Source organism: Heterocephalus glaber, unplaced genomic scaffold, assembly GCF_053883595.1.
Source record: "Heterocephalus glaber isolate CG9 unplaced genomic scaffold, H.glaber_assembly_v1.0 deba00000347, whole genome shotgun sequence".
NCBI lineage: Eukaryota > Metazoa > Chordata > Mammalia > Rodentia > Bathyergidae > Heterocephalus > Heterocephalus glaber.
In genome coordinates this window covers 45,531,068-45,552,974 of record NW_028258143.1, presented here as the reverse complement: position 1 = coordinate 45,552,974, position 21,907 = coordinate 45,531,068, and the positions used below count along the sequence as shown (strand labels likewise).

At 32.2% G+C, this 21,907-nt stretch overlaps 1 protein-coding gene across 6 annotated transcripts in view; it reads right to left on the bottom strand.

Moving 5' to 3' along the window:
• Scn2a (sodium voltage-gated channel alpha subunit 2) overlaps nucleotides 1–21,907 on the bottom strand; it is a 144,012-nt gene that overhangs the window by 41,034 nt on the left and 81,071 nt on the right. For all 6 annotated transcript variants that reach the window (XM_087199763.1, XM_087199749.1, XM_087199746.1 and 3 more), the window contains 5 exons: nucleotides 19,822–19,995; nucleotides 17,485–17,841; nucleotides 13,163–13,642; nucleotides 2,313–2,433; nucleotides 464–618 (listed from right to left, as the gene is read on the bottom strand). In XM_087199763.1, coding sequence (XP_087055889.1) covers nucleotides 464–618; nucleotides 2,313–2,433; nucleotides 13,163–13,642; nucleotides 17,485–17,841; nucleotides 19,822–19,995 — 1,287 coding nt within the window. The remainder of the gene's footprint in view (nucleotides 1–463; nucleotides 619–2,312; nucleotides 2,434–13,162; nucleotides 13,643–17,484; nucleotides 17,842–19,821; nucleotides 19,996–21,907) is intronic.

Genomic DNA, 21,907 nt, shown 5'->3' with positions numbered 1-21,907 from the left:
TGCTAGGTTCTCAGTCAATTCAGCAGCAGACTTAGATGCTTCCAGATACAATGTAGGTGTCCTCCTAATGAAACCAGCACACTGAACATTCTAGTGATGGAAAAAAACAAGAGAAATGCTATCACACTTGTATTAGCAAATGAGAAAATTGGTTGCACTATTCTCATTATATTAATCAGAATTTCGACCAAATTGATTATTCCATTAAATGAAACCAGACATAAATTAGGTTTGTAATGCTTTCACCATACTGTGTCTAAGTTTGAGTCCACCTAAGGACAACTCAAGACAAAGCAGTAAAGGTTTCTATTGATTGGGCTTCTCACTCTGTGCTAAAAATATCACACATTTTTTCTTTCAATCACAAGCACCTTCTTTTAAAAATGGGTAATATGAGATTCACTGCAGGGAAAGGGAAAGGATTTCAGGTAAAAGGTGAAGGAGCAGATTATGTTTCACCTACCAGAGCCCCACTGCTGACAAGAATCATGAAGACAATGAAAGTTTCAAACCAGTTGTGCTCCACTATCTTATAGCACGTTTTTCTCACATTCCACCAGAGTTTACCTTTGCCTTCTTCTATGCTTATCTGACAACACTTGAACTTGCGTACACAGTCTAAAATACATGAGAATAAGTGAAAATACCCTTTGATTATAAATATTTATGTTGGTGGAACATTCATCTACATTATTGCTTTATAATACATTGCCAATAACTTTATTTATTTATTTATTTATTTATTTGGTACTGGGGATCTAACGCGGGTCCTTGTGCTTGCAAGGCAGGCGGCAGCACCACTGAGCTAAATTCCCTGCCCAATAACTATTTTTCAAGATAACTTCTACCTCCACACATTAAAATAATATATATTTTTATCATTCATTTAAAAGAAATATATTTTATTTCCATTGGACTATCTTACTAGATTTTTACATTATAAAACATATAAAATATAAAAACAGAAAAAACTATCAAAAGTTATATTTCCATCCCACTTTTATCCTATAATTCCACTCAACAGAGAAGTTGTAATTTTAATTCTTATTTGTTCACTTAATGGTTTTTTTTTGGTTTTTTTTTTGTACCGGGGATCAAACTTGGGTCCTTGCGCCTGCACAGCAGGAGACGAAATCACTGAGCTAAATCCCCGGCCCCATTTAATGTTGTAATATAAATATTTCCCATCTTATCACAAGCAAATTGATTTATGAAATATTTCATATTTCTTTAAATAAAATTTCTGGAATTATATCCCTACTTCACCATTATTTGCTATGTAGGTTGCATTACCAGTAATAATTAATAATCATCTTTGTGAAACTTATGAAATACTAGATTGAAGGCTCTTCAAGCCTATATTAAAAGAATTGTATTAGAAAAAGGATAATACTATAACTCTAAAACAGCATTGCCTTCAAAGAATGTACCGTTTACATAGGGATGATCTGTCTATAAATTCTATAATTATAGGAGCAATAATTATCACAAAATAAAGTTTTATAAGTGTTCATCAATGCATATAATTTCTTAACTTTGTAGATCAAGTGGACTTGGGGCTAGATCTTGAAAGATACATAAAAATCATATCGAGGACATGAAAATGTAAGAATAAAGAAACTGATATAAGCAAAACTTGGGAAAGTCTCAGAGTTGCACAGAAAGAATTAGGAATCAAGAGCAGAAAAGCAGCTCAGAGTAAAAGGTTTCATATGACTTGACAAATTAGCATTATTATTACAATAGATAATGATTCATCCCTCAAATAACAGAATTTTAACATTCCTCAGAAAATCCTTTCAGGATTTCTCAATGACATGTTGCTAGCATCCTATAACTTGTAATATATTTCAGAATTTTATCATCTGTTAACTTTGTTCAGAAATAATAAAAAATATTTGACCTTGATTATAATGAGAACTGTTACTCAAGGATAGATTTAAATGTACATTAATCAATTAGTACTCACTGTACTCCAAGAAAATAATACATAACAACTTCTTTCACTTTCTTTTATTTTTTAAACCTAATGATTTGGCTTTCTTTCTTGTTTTAGAAGGCCAAAGAAAAACCAACTATCAGAATTTCTTAGAGCTGAACAGGATCTAAAAAATTTAAACTACCTAGTTACATAATCATATATTTTTTAATGTTGCTTTAGTTTTGAGATAGGAAAAATCAACATTAGCCAATAAATAAACACTGGTTAGATAGACAGATATAGATGACAGAGAGAGAGAGAGAGAGAGAGGATGGATGGATGAGAGAGGATGAAGGGGATCAATGGCCACCTGTCCTGCTACTTCACTTACCTTCTGTAAAACAGGCTTCAGGTTCTAGGGATTCTTCTGGCTCAACCTCAGGCTGTTCTCCCTCTGCGGGAGCTCCTATATCAACTGTGCTCCCCTCAGATGAACTAGTTGCATTCAACTTCTGAAAATCAATCCCACAGAAAATATTTTAAGTATTTCCTTTAATACAATATTAAAATTTATAAAGTGTGCCCCCCAGTCATCTGTATGCATTTTCTTCATCTGTAATTTAAGAATAGCTTAAATATAATGCCAATCTGCTTTAGTAGAGGTGGGGGGTCACAAGATTAGATGCAGCACTCTAATATAGCTTTTTTTAACCATGATGCCAAGAACTGAAATAATTTGTGGTAAAGCCTATGTATACAGATTCTGAAATAAAGTGCTGCAGAAAGCATATGTAAGCTGCCAGAGTTACACAGTAATCTTGCTTTTGTAAATTAGTTTGCAAATGTTATAGTTTGTTTTATTCTAAAATTGTGACCCAACCAACAAAAGCTGCACAAATGTATTTTCATGTCAAATGCAGAAAAGATTTGATCAAGTGCAAATACACAGCAACAATCTAAATTTATCCACTTTTCATTGACATGAAAACATATGCTATTGGTTGTTATTAAATATATTCTATAATTTTCTAATTCCAAAAGAACAGCACATTGTTAGATGTATAGCAAGAGCTGATACTTCGCATTCTCTTTGGCCAATGCACTCCTGTGATTCACTGTGCATTTGGAAACTACTTGTTACTCTGGCACTCTTACCTGTCCTGTTAGTACAGGTAGAAATGAATCTTTGTTTGCTATTTGTTTCCTTTAGGTTAAACCAAATATCATCAAAAGAAAAGTGCAGTACAAAGAAGTGAACTTAAGTCTTGAGATGCAATAAACTTTAGCCCAGTCAGGCCATTCTTGGGATCAGCAGAAATGAGGAGATCCCAGTCTTAAACCTAGTCTTAAAAATTCTATAGAAATAATGTAGGGCCAGGTGTGAGTGCCACGTGGAATCAGAGTAGTTTGGGCCACAGCATTCTCAAACCTGTTACAATGTTATTACCATTAGTGCATAACATTAGGAAATGGTTGAGCTGAAAGAGCTACTTTATAAAGAAGATGAGGTAAGCACATGATAAAATGCACACCGAACTTTGTTAAATTAGAATAAAATGAATCCATAGTTAGTACTAGAAAGATACTACTCATATTTGGGCTAAGGATCTTACAGATTTTTTCCCTAAGAATTGGCTCCTTTATATTATGAAACTAGTTTTGTTTAAAATATTTGCTTAGCATAGTTGTCTTGATGTAAAACTATTTATATCTGATGTATATAAGATTGAAAATGATTTTGCTAAAAAAAAAAGAAAATGATTTTGCTTTAGGCAATTTAACAATATCAATGGCAGATGCATAAACATTAAATACTCATGCCTTAAAGTTAATTTTATGATTAGTTTTAAAGTTTTCCAAAACAGTTATATATTATAATGTACTTGAAGATTGGAAATTTTCTACTCAGTAGTTATATTACAATAATAAATAATCAAAATACTGTTATTAAAAATAAAATTTTAATATGTTTTATTCTAAAATGAAGCTTCAAAGTATGGAGATTTATTACAAATATTTTTTTGTTGTCAAGATTCACATTTCTTATCTTTTCCCCTTAAGTTAGACTCTTTTGTAAATAAGTAAAGTTGATTTTCTATGCATGTAATTGCAAAATTAATTATTAAAATATTCTCTCATTTCAATCCATATAACTCACAGGAAGCTATTACATATTAGGGACCTGATAATATAGATCTTGTCCTTTGCAAGATGTTCAAATGTAACACAGTTAATCAGACAAATTGAAGCTTAGTCACATCTGACCTAGCAAACAGCACACAAAAGTAATGGAAAATATTCTTTTTAAGAAATAGGATCACATCGAAAACACAAGATGAGGGAATTCTTGAGTCCAAGGGAAAAGTAAGAATCCGTATTCAGGGTTATCCACATACTTAGCCTGGTATTTTCAAATAATGGAATCAGAGCCTATATCAATGTTGAGTATGTTGCAAGTGCTCAATAAAAAATGAAAAGCTGAGTGCAGAAATGAATGAGAGGCTTCATAATAGAATGAAGATTGGCCTCGGTAGGGACTGGGAACAGCCACCAATGTACTACAGGAAATGTTGAATGAAAATGCTCTCATCTTCATAAGATCTCTGTATTACCAATTCATTGCTTTGTTGCCAATTAGCTGGGTTGTTACGACTTCAAATGACTTTGGGAAGACTTGCATCACCACAACCATTCCTTTCTTTGCTATTTTGCAAACAATCATGCTTTCTCCCTTTATAATTTTTTCCCAACAAATGTGGGCTTCTTCTTTTCTCCTATCTTCACCCTGCAATATGTACCCTAGATAGTTTTATAGTTTAAAATGCATTGTGACATTTGATAAAGTATGGGTCAAATTGTTTCAGACAAATTTTTATCTCTCTAACATGCTTGTTGGTCATTTGAACATTTGGGGCAGAAACCATGTTCTCCAGGTCTTGTGGATAAACATAGTTCAATACCAAGAAGCAGACTCTCCATAGCCAATATGCTTCTCATTAAATACTGAATGAATGAACAAATTGCTAGATAATGCATCTATTTTCTTATACAGTTCAAATTAACACTTTACCCAATAGTTTGACCCCAGGTTAAAATTAGAGAATATTAATCAGTTTTTCATATTTAGTTTATAATGAGAACCAGCTAGAAGTTTTTTAAAAATTACTTTTTAGGCTTCATCTCTGGAAATTCTAAGGATGAAAGCACTTTCGTGTTTTCCTTAATTTAAATCATGTTAAAAATAGAACAAACATTGTTCCCTTTCAGTTTAGAGCACTTCCTTAATTCTTATATAAAACTAATAGATACATTTTTTTCCTGAAGCCAAATACTTCTATTTATTTAACAGTCAGGTTATTACTTTTATAAAAGTGTAACTTAAATGTATCTTGTGTTTCTAGAAGACATATCTGTACAGGTTTAAGGGTTTTTTTGAGCAAAGATCAGGTTTTTAACATCATTGTATCCCTAGCATCTATCGCCAAAGTTTGTTTTTAATATATGTTTGTTGAGTAAGTGGATGAAATGCCAGACACTTACTCAACCAATAAGTACTTTAAACACCTCTGGTTTGATACATAGTTTCACGTGCAAGATAAAACAAATAATATCCTCTCTTAATTTCAGAATGAAACAAATCCTTTCAGATTCTGAATTATAAAACCAGATGACCAGTAAATAAGCCCAAGATAAGTCTATGAAATAAACTATAGTTTAATTCAGGTGTCAAGAAAACTGAATTCTTTGACATTGTTTTCTCTCTTCCTACTCTATCTACATGAATCTATAGTTTTAGAGGTGAATTTAAAGAGAGGTAATCTCATCCTTTCTCATCTTTCTCTGAAGAGGAACAGCACCATACCTGTCACATGTATTACTTGAACATTTTTACATTTCTGGTACTTAATTGGCAAATGACAAAAAACTAAGCTGTATATTAATGCTTAAAATAAGCCCATCCAATATCTCTTTAGATAAAGAACTGTGGGTTAACCATCTCATCACAGTCACAGTGAATTAGTGGTAGAACTCTAGGTCATCTGCGCCCCAATCTGCCAGGATCTCCAGGGAATTTCTTTGATGACTCACAAGTAAATTCAACCTTCATCAATTTAAAATTTTAGTAGACTGGATATGTAATTAAGTATTGTAGGTTCAAGATAATGCATATGATATTGTTGATTTTCATATTGTGTATTCATGAGCCTTAGAATTAATTCAAGTTATATCATATCTCTTACGTGTATGCACTAATGTAGACGTAAACACACAATAGAGTGTTTTGTGAACAAAAAGTTTAAACTATAATCTTTAGATGTAGGCAAGAAATTCTGATTTATAAAATCTTTTTTGGCAAGGACTCGAGTTTAATCTCTGGTACCAAAAAAAACCCATAAATAAATAAAATAAAATAAAATCTTTTTTGATACCAGTACAATATCCTTCTTTAAATCACATAAAAGGTAAATAACATATTATTGATATATTGGATAAAGAACCTAAAATATAAAAATAGACCATAAAATAAGATTAATCAAATTAAGAATATAAAATTCTTCAGTTTCAGATAAGGTGAAAATTATGCTCAACCTAACTACAGTGCAGATTCACTGATAGAACTGTCAATTATAAATCACTCCATGGCACTATCAAGAATTAAGAATTTTCAAATATAGGTTGCCTGGAAATGCTCCAATTGGGCATCATTCACTGGAAAGTGCTACATAAGAAATCAAAATATGAACTGGCTACCAGTAGACCCAGTTTGACAAGTTCTATATTTAGCCTTGCTAAAATTTAGATGTTTAGGTTCTCTTTTTATCATCTATTCTTATTTATCAGGAAACTAGAAAAGTGGACTGGATGATGTTATTAGAATAACCCTTGCCTAGTTAAATCCTAACAAAATACGGGCATACTCAAATGGCGGCACAGTAAAATGATTAGATAGGAAAAGCCAGTTTTACTTGTTATGAACAGCAGTGGGAACTATTTACTTTCAAGTAGAAATATTATTATTAATAGTAAGATGGAAACATATTAAAGGACAGTATAGCAAAGTTTTCTGAGATTCTTCTAAGTGCTAAATTAATTATAGTCAATGACTTTAGCCAAGCAAAGTCACATTTTTCTTAATCTAACAAGTACACACCAAAATACAATATTTCATTTGTATTTTTAAATTCTACACTTTATATTTTCTGCATCAATGATAAATTATTGGTAAGCATGATATGCCAAACTAACAGTACTTCCTTCAGAAAGCAAAAGTAAATAAATGAAAATAAATTATTTTAAGTCATTAATCATAAACAGGAAAGGGGAGAGAAAACACTCTCTGTTAAGTTTTTCCCAAAGAGATTTATTTCTCATTGTGAAGAAGCATTTTTAAGAAAATATAATTAGTAAATATTGTGCAAAATTTTGGGGAGAGGATAAGTTTTAATGCAATTTAATAAAAAAGTAGGATTTTTGAAAAGAAAGAAGTTCAAATATAGGTTATATGAAGTACTCCACACTTGACTATTTTAGCTTATAAGAATGGCAGCCCTTTGTTCCTGTATACTGTTGCTAACCACCACTGAAGGCACGCTTGGTCATTTTTCATGAAAAAGATCTTAACGCAAGAATGGAAGGTAGGGGAAAGGAAAGAAGGGAAAGGAATAAATACGAGAAAAGGAAAAAACAGAAGCAAAGTCTTTGTAAATAGGGAGGGGTGGAGGGCTGGAAGGGAGGGCAGGGGAATGGGGAAAAATAAGAACCAAGATGTATCACGTAAAGGGACAAATCCCCAATGATGAATGTCATCATATTGTATACCCAAAATGTACCAATAAACTGAATGAATAAAAAAAAAGTGACTCCAAAATTCAGAAAGAAAAAAAAAAGAATGGAAGGGATGAGCTTGCTTGATTTTGATTGGGCTTCAGACTAAAGTGACAGATGATGTATGAAAGGAATTGCTGATGTGATCTTTTTACTGATAGTAAAATCAAAACTATCATTCTCATATATTATTCAGAAAATCATTTTAGTTTTTATAATGGACACATTATGAGAAATTTAAGCCACATACAGAGGACCTTCAATCCGTAGCAGAAAGAATGGTTATGTCAGGATGTCTTATCCCTCAATAGACATCAGTACAAAAAAGACAATTTCTGGCCCATTTTTTCCTAACATTAAAGATATTTAGAGCCCTTTCTGCTGCTTAATCACTATTTCACTAAAATCCTTTCCCATGAGGACTGCTTATTCTCCGAGATAAAAGCAAAGATGAGGCCGGGGATTTAGCTCAGTGGTTCCACTGCCTGCCTGGCAAGTGCAAAGTCCCAAGTTCTATCCCTGGTACCAAAAAAAAAAAAAGCAAAGATGAGCTCCTATTGAATTCATCCCACCAATGCTTACACAAATCTTCCAGCTACCTTCTTGTACCCTTTCTGTCCTCTGCATTGGAATTTAGTATATTCTTTTAGGGAATGGATAATGTTTCCTAAGGAAGATTCAGAGATGTTTTAAAGAAAATTGGAAAGTGTAATAATTGAGAGTTGAGAAAAAGTGAACCAATTCCTGAACCAATTCCTGCTAAATTTCCTAGATACAGTGATAGATAATATGCTTGGGTGTCATTTCCCACAAATACATTTCTATACAGGAATGTGAAAAATGGGATATTCAGAAGATAAGCAAATGAACCTCGTCTCTTTCCAAGAAACTTTGAAAAACAAGGCATTATCTTAAGTACCTAAAAATCTCATGCTTTTCTGAAGAAATAATGCATAATAGGACAAAAATTATCTCCAGTCCTTGTGTATATTCATGTGTATCTGTGTTTAAGTGTGAAATACTTACACATCTTGTATCTCTTTTATAGGATACCATTTCTCCAGTACATAAAGTCTTATCTTTCATGAATCTGGAGTACCAGTGACAGAACATTTTGATTCAAAACATAAAAGAATACTCCAAGAATGGCATCATTGTTGCTTCTTTCAAAGAGCCAAATACTATTTTATGTTAGGGTTATTTTATAGTTTTAACGGAAGAAGGAGAGGAAACTTATTGACAAAGTAACAACTCTCAAGAGGATGATTAAATTGGATGGAACAATTTGGTTTACATATTTGTTATTTTAATATCAGATAGTGAATGGTCCACTAAAGAAAGTGCGCAAAATAGATATACTTATTGCTATAGTCATTATAAGGGAAGTTAAAAACATCAAAGGAACATGGTCTCATGATGTCCTTCCTATGTAGAAATAGAAGAACATGATATATTTAAATATCTTTCCCAACAAAGTTTCCCAGGAGGTTGCCCACTCATAATGGACAGAGGAGCCACCAGGAGAGGAGGAAGAAAGTGGCCTCCAGGTTTGTTTTCAGAATGAGCATATCACCTAAACATTGATGTATATCTTCTCTTATTTATTTTCTTTTGTACAAAATAATTTATTTTCTTCTCTTTCACACTAAAAATTTTAGAAGTAAATACAAATAGAATCTCTAAGGGAATCATGTTTTTACTGCAAAATACTTTCGGTCAGTTGCTGACTGAAAATGATGCTCTTCCTCAAAATGAAGCAGATTAAAAACTATACCCATGATGCTAGCAGCCAAAACATAAACATTCCAATGATTTACATTATTATCACATGAAAATATCACAGGAAGTTTATAAATGAGTAACAGATTGCTTTAACTTGCAGATTTCCCTTCAGAAACACTTAATACGACACTGAACAAAAAATTATCCCCAAGGTACACTGGGATTATATTTAAAAGAAAAAAAAGAAAAAGCAGGGGAGAGAAAGGTTTTTGCAAGAGTTTTTCAAAGAGCAATTACTTTTGTCTAGATTCTTAGTATATCTAAAACTCTGTTAACACTAAATAGAAATTAAATAATCCATAAAGGCATGCATTTTTACTTTTCATTGAATATAATTTCTTTCAGAATCTATGTAACAAAAATAGCAACTAAATATATATATTTTTTAAAAGTTAGAGTTGTCAGACTTGCCTGACCATGCTTCATATGACTCAGCATAATAGCAGCTGTGCATGTTTTTTATTTTACTGCCAATGGATGGGCAAGGAACATAGCTGAGTGACATGCAGGCCAGTCAAAGGTCACTTAGAAACTGATTATATTTAGAGACAGATATATATATATATATATATACACAACTTGCTTGGGTAACCTGGGTAAAAGTGGTGGCACGAGCCTCTGGCTGGTAAAAAAACACCAGAGCTGCATTCTTGATGGCTCCAGCTTGACTTTTACCCCTGTGAGAAGTAAGAATGGTAAGCAGTGAAGGTCACCATATTACACTACTCAATTTCACTTTGAAAAATTATCATTCAAGCATGGCTTCAACATTATTTAAAACTCTACAAGGCAAATGAGTCCATCAAAATCACAAAAGGAATTAAATTGACCACAGCCAACTTCACATAATAAGAGTTAAAATGTACATGATTGTGATATGAATTTATATTATATACTTCACAGAGCCTCCAGAAAGCTAACAGAGAACCACATAAAAGAAGATTTAGTTCAAACCCCTCAACAACTCCTATGTTCTTTCAATTAGTTTATCCCATAAAAAGAAAATCATTTAAGCATTTTGAAAGAAAGTGTTCTACACTTTAACTTTAGAACTCATTTAGAATGAGAGAGTAGTAAGCCTCATATCATTTGTAACTATTCTATGTATGATAGTAAACAGCACAAATCCCAATCCATCAGTTAAAACATGACCAAACAAGAGTGACCAGAAAACAGACACTAAGAGGGTATTTCAAGTGAAATATTTAAAATTCTTGGATAATTGTTTCAATTTTCTATCATTTTCTAGTGTAGAACTACGAGGTAAAATTCTGAAAGATCAAGACAGATATAGACATAAATATAGATGTAGATATGGATGTAGATCCTTCCTAGACTCTGAATCTAATCATTTATTAATTTATAAATTTGTCTATAAAGTTTGATATAAAGCCATAATTAATAATTTCTCCAAATAACAAACCTCAACACAAGGGTGGGATGATACCAAAAGTATTCTAAAACTAAGTAAAATAATTCTGTCCACATCCAATGGATAGAACAATTCTCTGCTTCCAATTTCAAAATACATACTGAGTCCATAGTGTCCACAGTATTATTTTGAAGCACTTAATTTCAAACAAGGTTAACTCCAACAGAAAAAATAAAAATAAGAAACTATAATAGTAATAAGAGAAATAGAAGGCTGGATTTCCCTACTATAATCCCACTTTACTGAACATGTATTAGGTCAAATGCAATAGTCTGAGGTGAGGCTAAACATGTGCTCTATGGAAGAACCCAAGGCTTCAAAATTTCTGAAAATTAGGAAGACTGAATGTCACATTAACTGAGCCTCAAAAAGCACTAAAATTTAGCTAAAAGATTAAACTGACTGATGGCCTCTACATTCGATTCTTTACAATTCACTTAGTTTATATGATACCTGAACCCTAAACCTATTTCAAAACAAAAGTTGACTTTCTTTACTACAGGTAAAATACTCAGTATTAGATATAATGTCAAAATAATGAGAAGAGAATATACCTTAAAATTCTAATGACTCAGTTCTATTTTTTACATGCTGACTTCCACTCCTAGCAATATACAAAAGGAAAAAGTAGGTCTTACCCTTTGAGCATAACCCAACTAAGCATACTTATCAATTTTTAATCTTAGATCTTAAAGATTTTAAGATATTATTCAATCTTTAAATGAAAGTCCAACTAATGGGCTGGGGATGTAGCTTAGAGGTAGAACACTTGCCTTGTATGTGCAAGGCTCTAGGTTCAATCCCCAGAACCAAAAAATAAAAAAATCCAACCAGTAAAACCTTTGAGTTTACCTAATTCCAAGGCTCTAAGGTTTTACTACTTCCCCATTAAATTTCATGAGTTATTTTGTGACATTGGTTAACTATGGTCCTGTTACTTGTATCTTACTTTTTAATATCCATTTTAAACATTGCCTGAATTTCATGTTTAGCACCTATTTCTACCTAACCATTGAATTAGCAATACTATGTACCTATCAATAAGGAAGAATAGAAAATATATACTTTAGCAGTTTTATCAAATAAATATAGGACTAGTGACTGAAATATTCTAAAGTGCTGTTCTTTGAAATATACCTCTCTTCAATCTATAATAATTGGGATGATGCTATACTTCTTAAATTGTATATTTCAGTGCTTCATACTCCCTGTGCATCTATCATTTTTAGACTACGAACAGTGATAGAAGCCTTAAGCTTCCATTCAAACAGTTCAAATAAGAAAGGGGTAAGGCTTTGTTTTTGAGTGTTATTTTTGCTGCTTTATGCAACCTTTAATTATTGCAAATCCCATTTTTATGTTTATACAGTTAAGAAATTACATATTAAGATTTAAAATTCTTTCTTGTTTTTCCCTCCAGCTCAGAATTTATTAACTTACAAGTTTATAACAAACAAAACAAACCAAAGACACACCCTGGTACTCATACATTTCTTATAAATCAAAGAATACTTTAAATTACCAAGACTCAGATTTTACTGAGTTAATAAACTTACAATTTTACATCTGTAATGCATTAAGGCTTTCTGTTTATTTAAACTGCATGCATGGGGGTAAGGAGAGTTAAAAATATGTTTACCCTGATTCCTTATTGTAAACTTTTGTTTCTTAAAATACTTCAGGAAGCAAGAACTTAGAAGCAAACATCAAGCTAAGACCCAAGTCAGACTTTCCATGAGTTAATATGTCTGGGAAAACCAAATAAAATCACAATTTATGTAGTATTTCTTAAGAGGCAAGAATGTAACAAGATGAGAATTGAAACTATCTCCCATTAAGTTTTTTTGGTACATACAAAATCCTACATACAAAAACTGCCACTGTAGGAGAATTATAAGAAATAAAGTTCATACAAACTGAAGCGCTTTTCATAAATATAAAATTATTTAAAAATACTTAGAAAATTCATATTTGTACTATCAAGAATTCAGAAAGTGATTATTTGAACATATGAATAAGCATATGATTTGTCTAGATATATTTTAATCTATTATCACTTTATAATCCTATTTGGCACAGAATATGTATCAATTATTTTCTATTTTCTTATAGTAAGGAGACATACAATTTGAAAATATCTAATAGTTTTAAGGAACAGAAATACATGATATCAAAATATCTCCTTATTCAAAAATCCCTACCTCTTTGCTTTCTTCCATATCTGACTCACTGCTGAACTCTTCAGTATTTAAATTTTCAAAATCAGATTCTCCAACAGCAATTGGTACAGTCACAGTGAGGCTCGGGTTGTTTATAAATGACATGTAATCACTTTCATCGACGACATATTTTTCTACACTGCTCCCTATCCCACTGGTTGTTCCATTTCCATCTTTGAGATAGTTGAGGTCTTTGCCTATTTCAATAGTAGTATGGTTAGAAATACAGCTGTCCTTTTTGTTATTTAGATCTTCAAGGGGTTTAATTTCATCTAAGGCTTTCTGCTTTCTGACAAAGGCTCTCTGAATAAATTCACGTATCTTTCTTTTGACAAAATCGATTCCTTTCTGCATCCTTCCCACAGCAATCTGTAGGTTATTCATTTCATTATCATCATCAGTGGCAGCAAGATTGTCAGAACTGAAGGAACTCAGGAGCAAGGCCAGGAAGAGGTTCAGAACCTAGAACACAGCAGGAAAATAGGTTATGAGGGTGCTCTGTATTCTTAAATGCTTTTATCTCTTAAGTTTTTAAAAATTGTTTTTATATCTTATTCTATGCTAGGTATTTCTTTTAGTCCACAATAAATATCCTGAGTAAATAGTGAATGAAATAAAAAAATACCTGGCCAACATCAAATAATACTGTGTCACACTACTACCTTTTTAGTTATTATAAACTCACTATTGTTGCATGGAACTTCTATATTAATTTCAACTTCCAAAGAGAAATCTAGACAACAGTACAATGACAAAGGCAAAAAAAAGCTTTATTTGGAATGCTACACATTTTGGCTTTATCATCTCTTATTTCCTAGGACATGAATACCTTTTATCCCTTAAAACAAATATACTTCCGAATATATTTAAATATTATTTGATTGTCATGCTTTTGTATTATTTTTCATTTAAATAACTTGCTAAATTAGAGAAAAATATACTTGTTGCTAGATCAAACATTTAAATTTTGATTAAGGAAATCATGGCCTTATATTTAAACAACAGAAATACTATAAAGAAATGGTTGTTATAAAACAATAATGTTAATATTGAATTAAACATTGGAGAGTTGATGTATTGCCATGGATCTCCAAAAGTAAGCCATACTGCTATGAGTAAGTGAAAAGACTAGTGATAATAATGCCACTGTGCTGATTATAAAGCGGCAATTTACTAATGAATAAGACATTTCCAGGGGCATATTGTTATAAAATTTTGTCAGGATTTCATTGGCAGTGTCCATGAGCCCTTAATTATTGAAGCATACAGATGTAAAGAGGACTAAATGTAAAATGTAACTGATACAAAAGAGAAATCCTGGGAAAGAGTTTAAGTAAAATACCAATGAAGATGAAGGTAAAAATATATAAGATCCACTGAGTAATAATGAAATTTTGAGAGTCTTTACTGGTTCATACAACAATTGCTATTTCATAGCTTCTGATAATCACAGTAAGACTTATTTATGTGTTTTTTGTGACTTTTCTTTGAAATTTTCATTTGCGTGAGATATAAAGTAAGTAAAATTAAATGCTAAATTTTACTTTTGTATAATAAGAAAATGAATTGTGATGTGATCATTATTTTCAATTTTAATTTCCTAAGGTTTATTAATGTATTGATCTTGTCTATTTGGAAATTTTACTTGGTCTACATCAATTAATCCTCCCACAGTGATATCTAATATTGAATACATTTTTTATTGTATTTTATCTGACACAAAAAATTGTACATATACATAAATAGGGTCAATTGTGATTTTTTTTTGTTTGACTGTTTTTTTTGTTTTGTTTTGTTTTTGGTATTGGGGATCAAACTCAGGACCTTGCACTTGCGAGGCAGGCGCAGTGCAACTGAGCTAAACCCCTGGCCTGTGACGTTTGGATATACACTATGTAATGATCAAATCAGGGTAATTAGCATATCCATTACCTTAAATGTTTTTATTTCTTCTGAAATATACAATGCATAATTGTTGACTATAGTCACCCTACTGTGCAATAGGATGCCAGAATCGAGTTTTTAAAACAAAGACAACTTCGCCAGCAGATTGGGAATTCTTTTAGTTCAGAAACATGCTTGAAGGGTCTAGAGCAGGTAATTATAACAGTAAAAACAGCTTTTTACCAGTCTCTCAGTAAGTACCAGCCCTTGTGCTAAACATTTTACAAAGTTCATATAGTTATAATTTATTCTCACAACCAACCCATAAAAAAGGAATCATAATTCTTGCTGTTTTATAGGAATTATGATTTTCACTGTTTTATAGATGAGAGAACTAAGGCTTCTATATACCTTATATGCCTTGTCCAAGACTATAGTTAATACATAGAGATGGTGTAACTTTGTTTTGATAGTGTAATTCTGAGATCTTAATTGTTCTTAACTGTTACATTTGGAGAAAAAAGGAAGAAATAATACCCCGTGTGTGATCACTGATATTTCCATTCATTTATATATTTATTTATGTATTTATTACTTATTTATCCATTTATTTATTGGCAGTGCTGGGGATTGAACCCAGTGCCTTGTGCATACTATGCAGGCACTCTGCCACTAAGCAACATCCCCAGCTATCAATATTTCCCTTTTCTGAATTCTTGTCATACTTACAGTCAACAATATAAAGTTTACTATTAATTTGCTAATTGTTTCTATAATGTATTTATAAATCAACAACTTTATTTAATGTTATTTTCATTGTCCAGGAAAAAGTAAATATTCTCTGAACATACACCTTTCTTATAATTTCAGTAAGCCAAATTAGTCTCCTGGAAGGAAAATGTTACTACTATTTCCATTTTGGGTCCCAAATTGAAATCTATAGCATATATTTATAGTTTCTCTACTCTTTGGGAAGAACCCCTTAACCTTCCATTCTTCCTGTATGTTGCTGTTCTTCCTTCACTTAATAGGCAGAGGAAATGGTATCCACTCGTTCTAGAGCTAACAGTCTTCAAAAAACCACATTCACTTTCAGGAACACCTGCCTTAAACCTGTAAAAGACTCATAGAAATCCTCATAAAAATCCTGGCCTCAGGAAGCACAGTGTGTGACTTCACCTCTCTCTCGCCTGTGTACCGGGCCCAGCAGTGATTACTCAAAGCCAGTATGTGGGAGCCCTGTAAGGCAGCTGGCATGTGTGGAAAGGAGCTAATGCTAGTTCACTTAGCATGCATGAAGACCTCATTTTAATCCTTAAAAAATGAATAAAAAATAAATTTCGGGATTATCTAAGCCAATGCAGAGGAGTTTGAAGCCTGATACTGAATAAAAATAAAAAGATAAATCTTTTGTCTTTTTATCTCCATTTACTTTCCTTTGGGGAACTGAAGGTTATTTTTATGTGAAAGGAAATACAGTCTGAGGTTATATGTAGCCTTAAAATATTGGTTACACTTGTCTGTTTTTTATTCCACTGGTTTGAGAGCTGATTTGAAAATGTAGTCTAGTTCCTTTATTTAAAGTATAAGGGCTGCTTCACTTCTTTTCACAAATTCTATTGTTCTCTGTTCCCTAAGTACTGAGTGTCTTGTGTTCTTGTTTAGAATGGTCACCTTTCTTTATAGCAAGCTAAATCTTACAATATAATTAAATATATTTCAAGTCCAAACTCTTTGACACAAACTTCCATGATCACTTTTGCTATTGTAAAGCTATGTTTCCATTTTGTAAATTTGGCAGACAGCACTTTGTTTTCACATTTTGGACATGTGTTAGTGTCTTACTATTGTTTATTTATGTTTGAGTAAATATCATGACACTTCCTCATATTTATCTTCCCATTATCTTTCCCATGATTTCAGACTCAGTATGGTGCTTCTGGGCAAGGCTAATTTTATAGAGACATGGTTTACATTGGTTTACACTGTAGTTTCTAGGTACCAAATAACTGATGTATTTTAATGAATTGAGATGATAGTAATTTTTTAAACTTCACTTTGTAAGAAACCCATATGTAAAACATTTTCAAAGAATAATTATATACTAAGTGAATAACTATTCTTAGTGATACTTCCATACTTCTGTACAAGAACTGAAAGATAAAAGCAAGAGATCTTCCTCTCCATGAAACAGAGGAGTAAAAACAAAGAACAAAACCTCAGTGCAAGAGGCACTTTACAGTTTGTATGGATTACAGAAGTCTAAATCATGCCTGGCACTTGCAATCATAAAACATAGAGTCGCAAATGACCTAGATCCAAAAATAGTTTCCAAAAAACATACAAAATGTTCTTCAGTTGAAGCTGCTTTATGATAACATTATTTTTTACTGAAAATGAAAAAAAAATTTATTACATACCACTAGATTTCCAATCACCATGACCATCATGAAGACAGTAAGGCACATGGTTTGGCCAGCGACCTCCATGCAGTCCCACATGGTCTCTATCCACTCTCCACACAGCACGCGGAACACGATCAGGAAGGAGTGGAAGAAGTCATGCATGTGCCAGCGTGGAAGTTCACAGTCATTGGAAATCTTGCAGACACATTCTTTGTAGCTCTTGCCAAAGAGCTGCATGCCCACCACAGCAAAGATGAAGACAATGATGGCCAACACCAAGGTGAGGTTACCCAGAGCCCCCACGGAATTGCCGATGATCTTTATCAGCATGTTCAGTGTTGGCCAGGATTTTGCCAACTTGAACACTCGGAGCTGAAAAAAAAAGCAAGAAGGCTTGTTAATAACTGGCATTTCTAAGACATCCGTTATTTTATTCACAGTTGAACTCCACAGTGTAATCATCTGCATTGTACAGTGATGGATTATTTATGTATCAAACTATTATCCAGCAAATGTAGCAGATATTGATACTACCAGGATATTTTTCATTCTGAAATTGTCCATTTTGTAAATTAAATCATAATATTACAAAGTTTTTGAATTGGCATATTAATTATAAGATCCTCCAAATTTTACAGAATCCTACACAAGCATATGAACTATAACTCTTTATTAAGGAACAAAAATACTTAGGTTTAATGGTGATTAATTAGCAAAAACACATTTTCAGAAAAGTAAAGGTTCTCATTATTTAAAAGACCAAAATAAATACATTTTTCATTATACTTGAAATATGATGCTGAAGCACACAAGTGTAAGTGATATTAATATTTAAATTACATAAAATATAAGAGAAAATGAACTAATTTTTTTGAGTGTTTAGATTCCTCTAGCTGTATCAATAGCTTATTGTAACATTAGGACATATTCTCAGATTTATTATATTTGGAGGAGAAATACTTGAACTTAAGTAAAAATGTGTACTTTTTTACTTAATTAATCTGCTCATTAGTGTGCATGAGTGTCTCTCTGCTATTGTGGTTGACACTTGGTATTGGGTCACACAGGTCTCTAAAGAACCCCTTCAGTTAAACAGTAGCAGTGTTTTATTTCTGATGCTTCAGTAAATTCCAGGCTGAGAATAGTGCATTATTTAATGTCTTCTAAGTGACCCAAAGGTGTGAATGTAAGGACCAAAGTATTTAATTTATTCCCGGAGAATAATGTATGCCAGCATCTGACACACTAAGCAAGAGTCTAACGTCATGCTCCCTATTTTCCTAAACTGCACCATATTATCCTGAAAAATTTTCAAAGAACTTATGTCATTCACCATATAATCATTTCTAATATTTGTTCTATTTCTGCATACTTCTAGCTTAAAATTAGATTCATGACTATTCTTGAGCACTATAGAAAGAAATCATATGTATAAGGGTCTCACTTTAAATTTGAACTTTGAAAGTAGCAAATCAAAATAGATTTCACAATAAAATCTTGAGATATAAATATTAGGATAAATCACCTATAGGAATCTGGTTTAGTGAATATATATGACCTCTGGTATCTGAAAATAAAAAGTTAGAACAAACTCAAAGTAATACCACAATAAAACATACAGAAATGCGTCAAAGTATTTTTCTTTTAATTGTAAATGATTCAAGAATTTATGAACTATGAAGATCAAATAAAAGACAACTTTTTATTTTGTTACCGGGGATCAAATTCAGGACCTTGCATTTGCAAGGCAGGTGCTGTGCCACTGAGCTAAATCCCCAGCCTGAAAGACAATTTTTTAAATAACAAGATATAATACCAGCAACTCTTCTCAGAGAGTGCATTTGGTAGCTTTCTGATCTGGATGAAGACACAAATGTGTGAGGACTTCTGTCTGCTTGTCCCCCTTCTTTGTACACAGTCTCTTATCTTACGTTTTGGATTGTATGGGGACAAAGCGAGCAAAGAGGAGTTCTATAACTGCCAAGCTCTTGGTAGAAGAAGAAGCCTATCTTATTCCCTATGAAACCTTATAAATGGTTACACAGACCACAGCTGAGTTGTCTACATATTTTAATGTGATTTGAATTTATCTGTGTTTCTCCTCTCCCTCCTCATTAAAGCTGCCATTTGATGACAAAGGAGAGAACCGTTGACTGTTCATTTGAATAAACTTTAGTCATCAAAACAATTATGAAGGAGGAATTACAATCCACTAGTGAAGCAAAACAGTTTGTTTAGAAAATACTCAAATAATATTATAATTATAAAAAATCCTGACACTATTACTATGTTAAGAATGATGATTAAATAAATTATAAAAATAAATATTATGAACGTTCTTAGTTAATTTACCAGTCGAAATGATCGGAGAACTGATAATCCTTCCACGTTTGCCAAACCAAGCTCCATTAAACTAAGGCTCACAATAAAACCATCAAAAATATTCCAGCCTTCTTGAAAGTAATAATACGGATCCATAGCAATAATTTTGAGAAACATTTCTGCGGTGAAGATCCCAGTGAAGACCTAAATGTAAAATGTAGTTGTTTAAATGAGTGAGTACTCTGGAAACATAAATAATTGTTGAGCAATTTAATTTGCTCACAGCAAATCAAAATTAAGTTCTGATTTTTAAAACTTGATTTGGATTCCACAAATTAGTACTATCAAATGCTTTGTATCCAAGTCAATATTTAATTGCTCATTCTACTTAAGGTTTATCAAGTGATAAACTATGCATGGATTCAGACAATAGAATTAATACTTTTATTTTCAAATTAAATGTACAACTTCTAGACTCTGCTACTGTCTTCTTTAGTCCTCCAAATATTCACCAAGTACAATGGACTGGGGCTTTTTCATGGTTTTGCACAGAAATCTGGTGCTAAGGAGACTCCATGTAATCTGTAATAAACCTGGTCACTGCTAACCCTACAGATAGTAAGGATGTTAAAAGAACTTTCTTTTTGTTGGAAAAGGAAAACACTATTTTCTATTCTTCATTTCCATTTTCTACAATTATTTCAAACTTTCCTTCTTCATATACGTTTAACGTCATTTTCTTTATTCTATACTCTTAGTGCTTGTGCTTTTCATAGGTAATAGAAGTTAGCCAAGCTGAACTGTTGGTTTATCTTATCTATCAAGCTACTTATATCCATACCCATCCTTTGATTTTTTTCTTCACCTTAAAAATACACCACTATTATCAAATGAACTTTTCTTGCACTGTTTCCCCTTCTAGCTACCACCATCTGTCATCTCCTTATAGTCAGACTTATTTAAGAAATGGTGTATTCCTCATAGTACACTATTTCTTCTTAAACAAAAATAAATTTGACCTAAACCAGCCTTTCTATTTAAGGGTAGGTCTTGCCCAAAATGGCCTACATACATAGTAAACTGTCGCTTAGCTTGATTTGTAAACAAACTGTAACCTAAGAGTACACTCTTAAATTATATAATCAAATTACTGAGTCTCAGACAATCAAAGCAGCTGAACTTCCAGAAAATCACAGGTTGAAAACTGCCAAAACATGATGACATAAGGCAAATGCCAATTGTAACCAAGCAGGTAGTTTCTGAATGTCAGTTTCTTTTCTTTGGCTATAGATAAAATCTGCATATATGATGGCACAGTGCATTCAGAACAATATTTGACCTGGAAAGCTTTCCAGTTCTAAGACCACTTTTTCTTGCTTCAATAAACTTTGTTAAATTGAAATGATCGCATTTATTCCTCCACAAATCACCAATCAACACAAACCGCTATAATCAAGATTGTCAACATCATCAGAATTACCATAACTTCTTCTAATTTAAAGTTTTGTAGTTACACCACCATTTTAGAAGTATATAGAATTGTTTTCTGTTCCTTGTTCTTTGAAATATTTTGTCTTTGGTTTCTATAAGCCATACTTCCCTAAATGCTTTTCAGTTGCTTTTTTTTCCCCTTACAATTTATTCAATATTGCAATTCTTGAGAGATCTCTGTAAGATACTTTCATTCCAAGTTTCCATTTTGTACATTACATTTTTACAATGAGTTATATTTTTAGATCTATTTTCTGTTTAAGCCTGTGTCCCAAATTCTAGGCTACATAGTCACTTGCCCGTTCGCTATCTCTATTCACTCTATTTATATGACTAGCTCGCAGATATATCTAATTCAACAGAACCAAAATTTACCATGCCATTTTGCATGACTCTGGTTCTCTTTTGATATTTCAAACTCTGTAAATGGAATCTCTCTAGATATAGGTGGCCAAATCTGAAGTCTGAGAGACTCAGTGATTTTCCAAGTATCTCCAATACTTCAAATTAAAATGCACCTGTGTGATTATTACTTTATTCTCCTTTTATTTTTATGTAGAACTCCATTGTTTGAATATTTCATAACTGACTTTAAATTTAACTAATGAATAGCACTTTTGTTTTC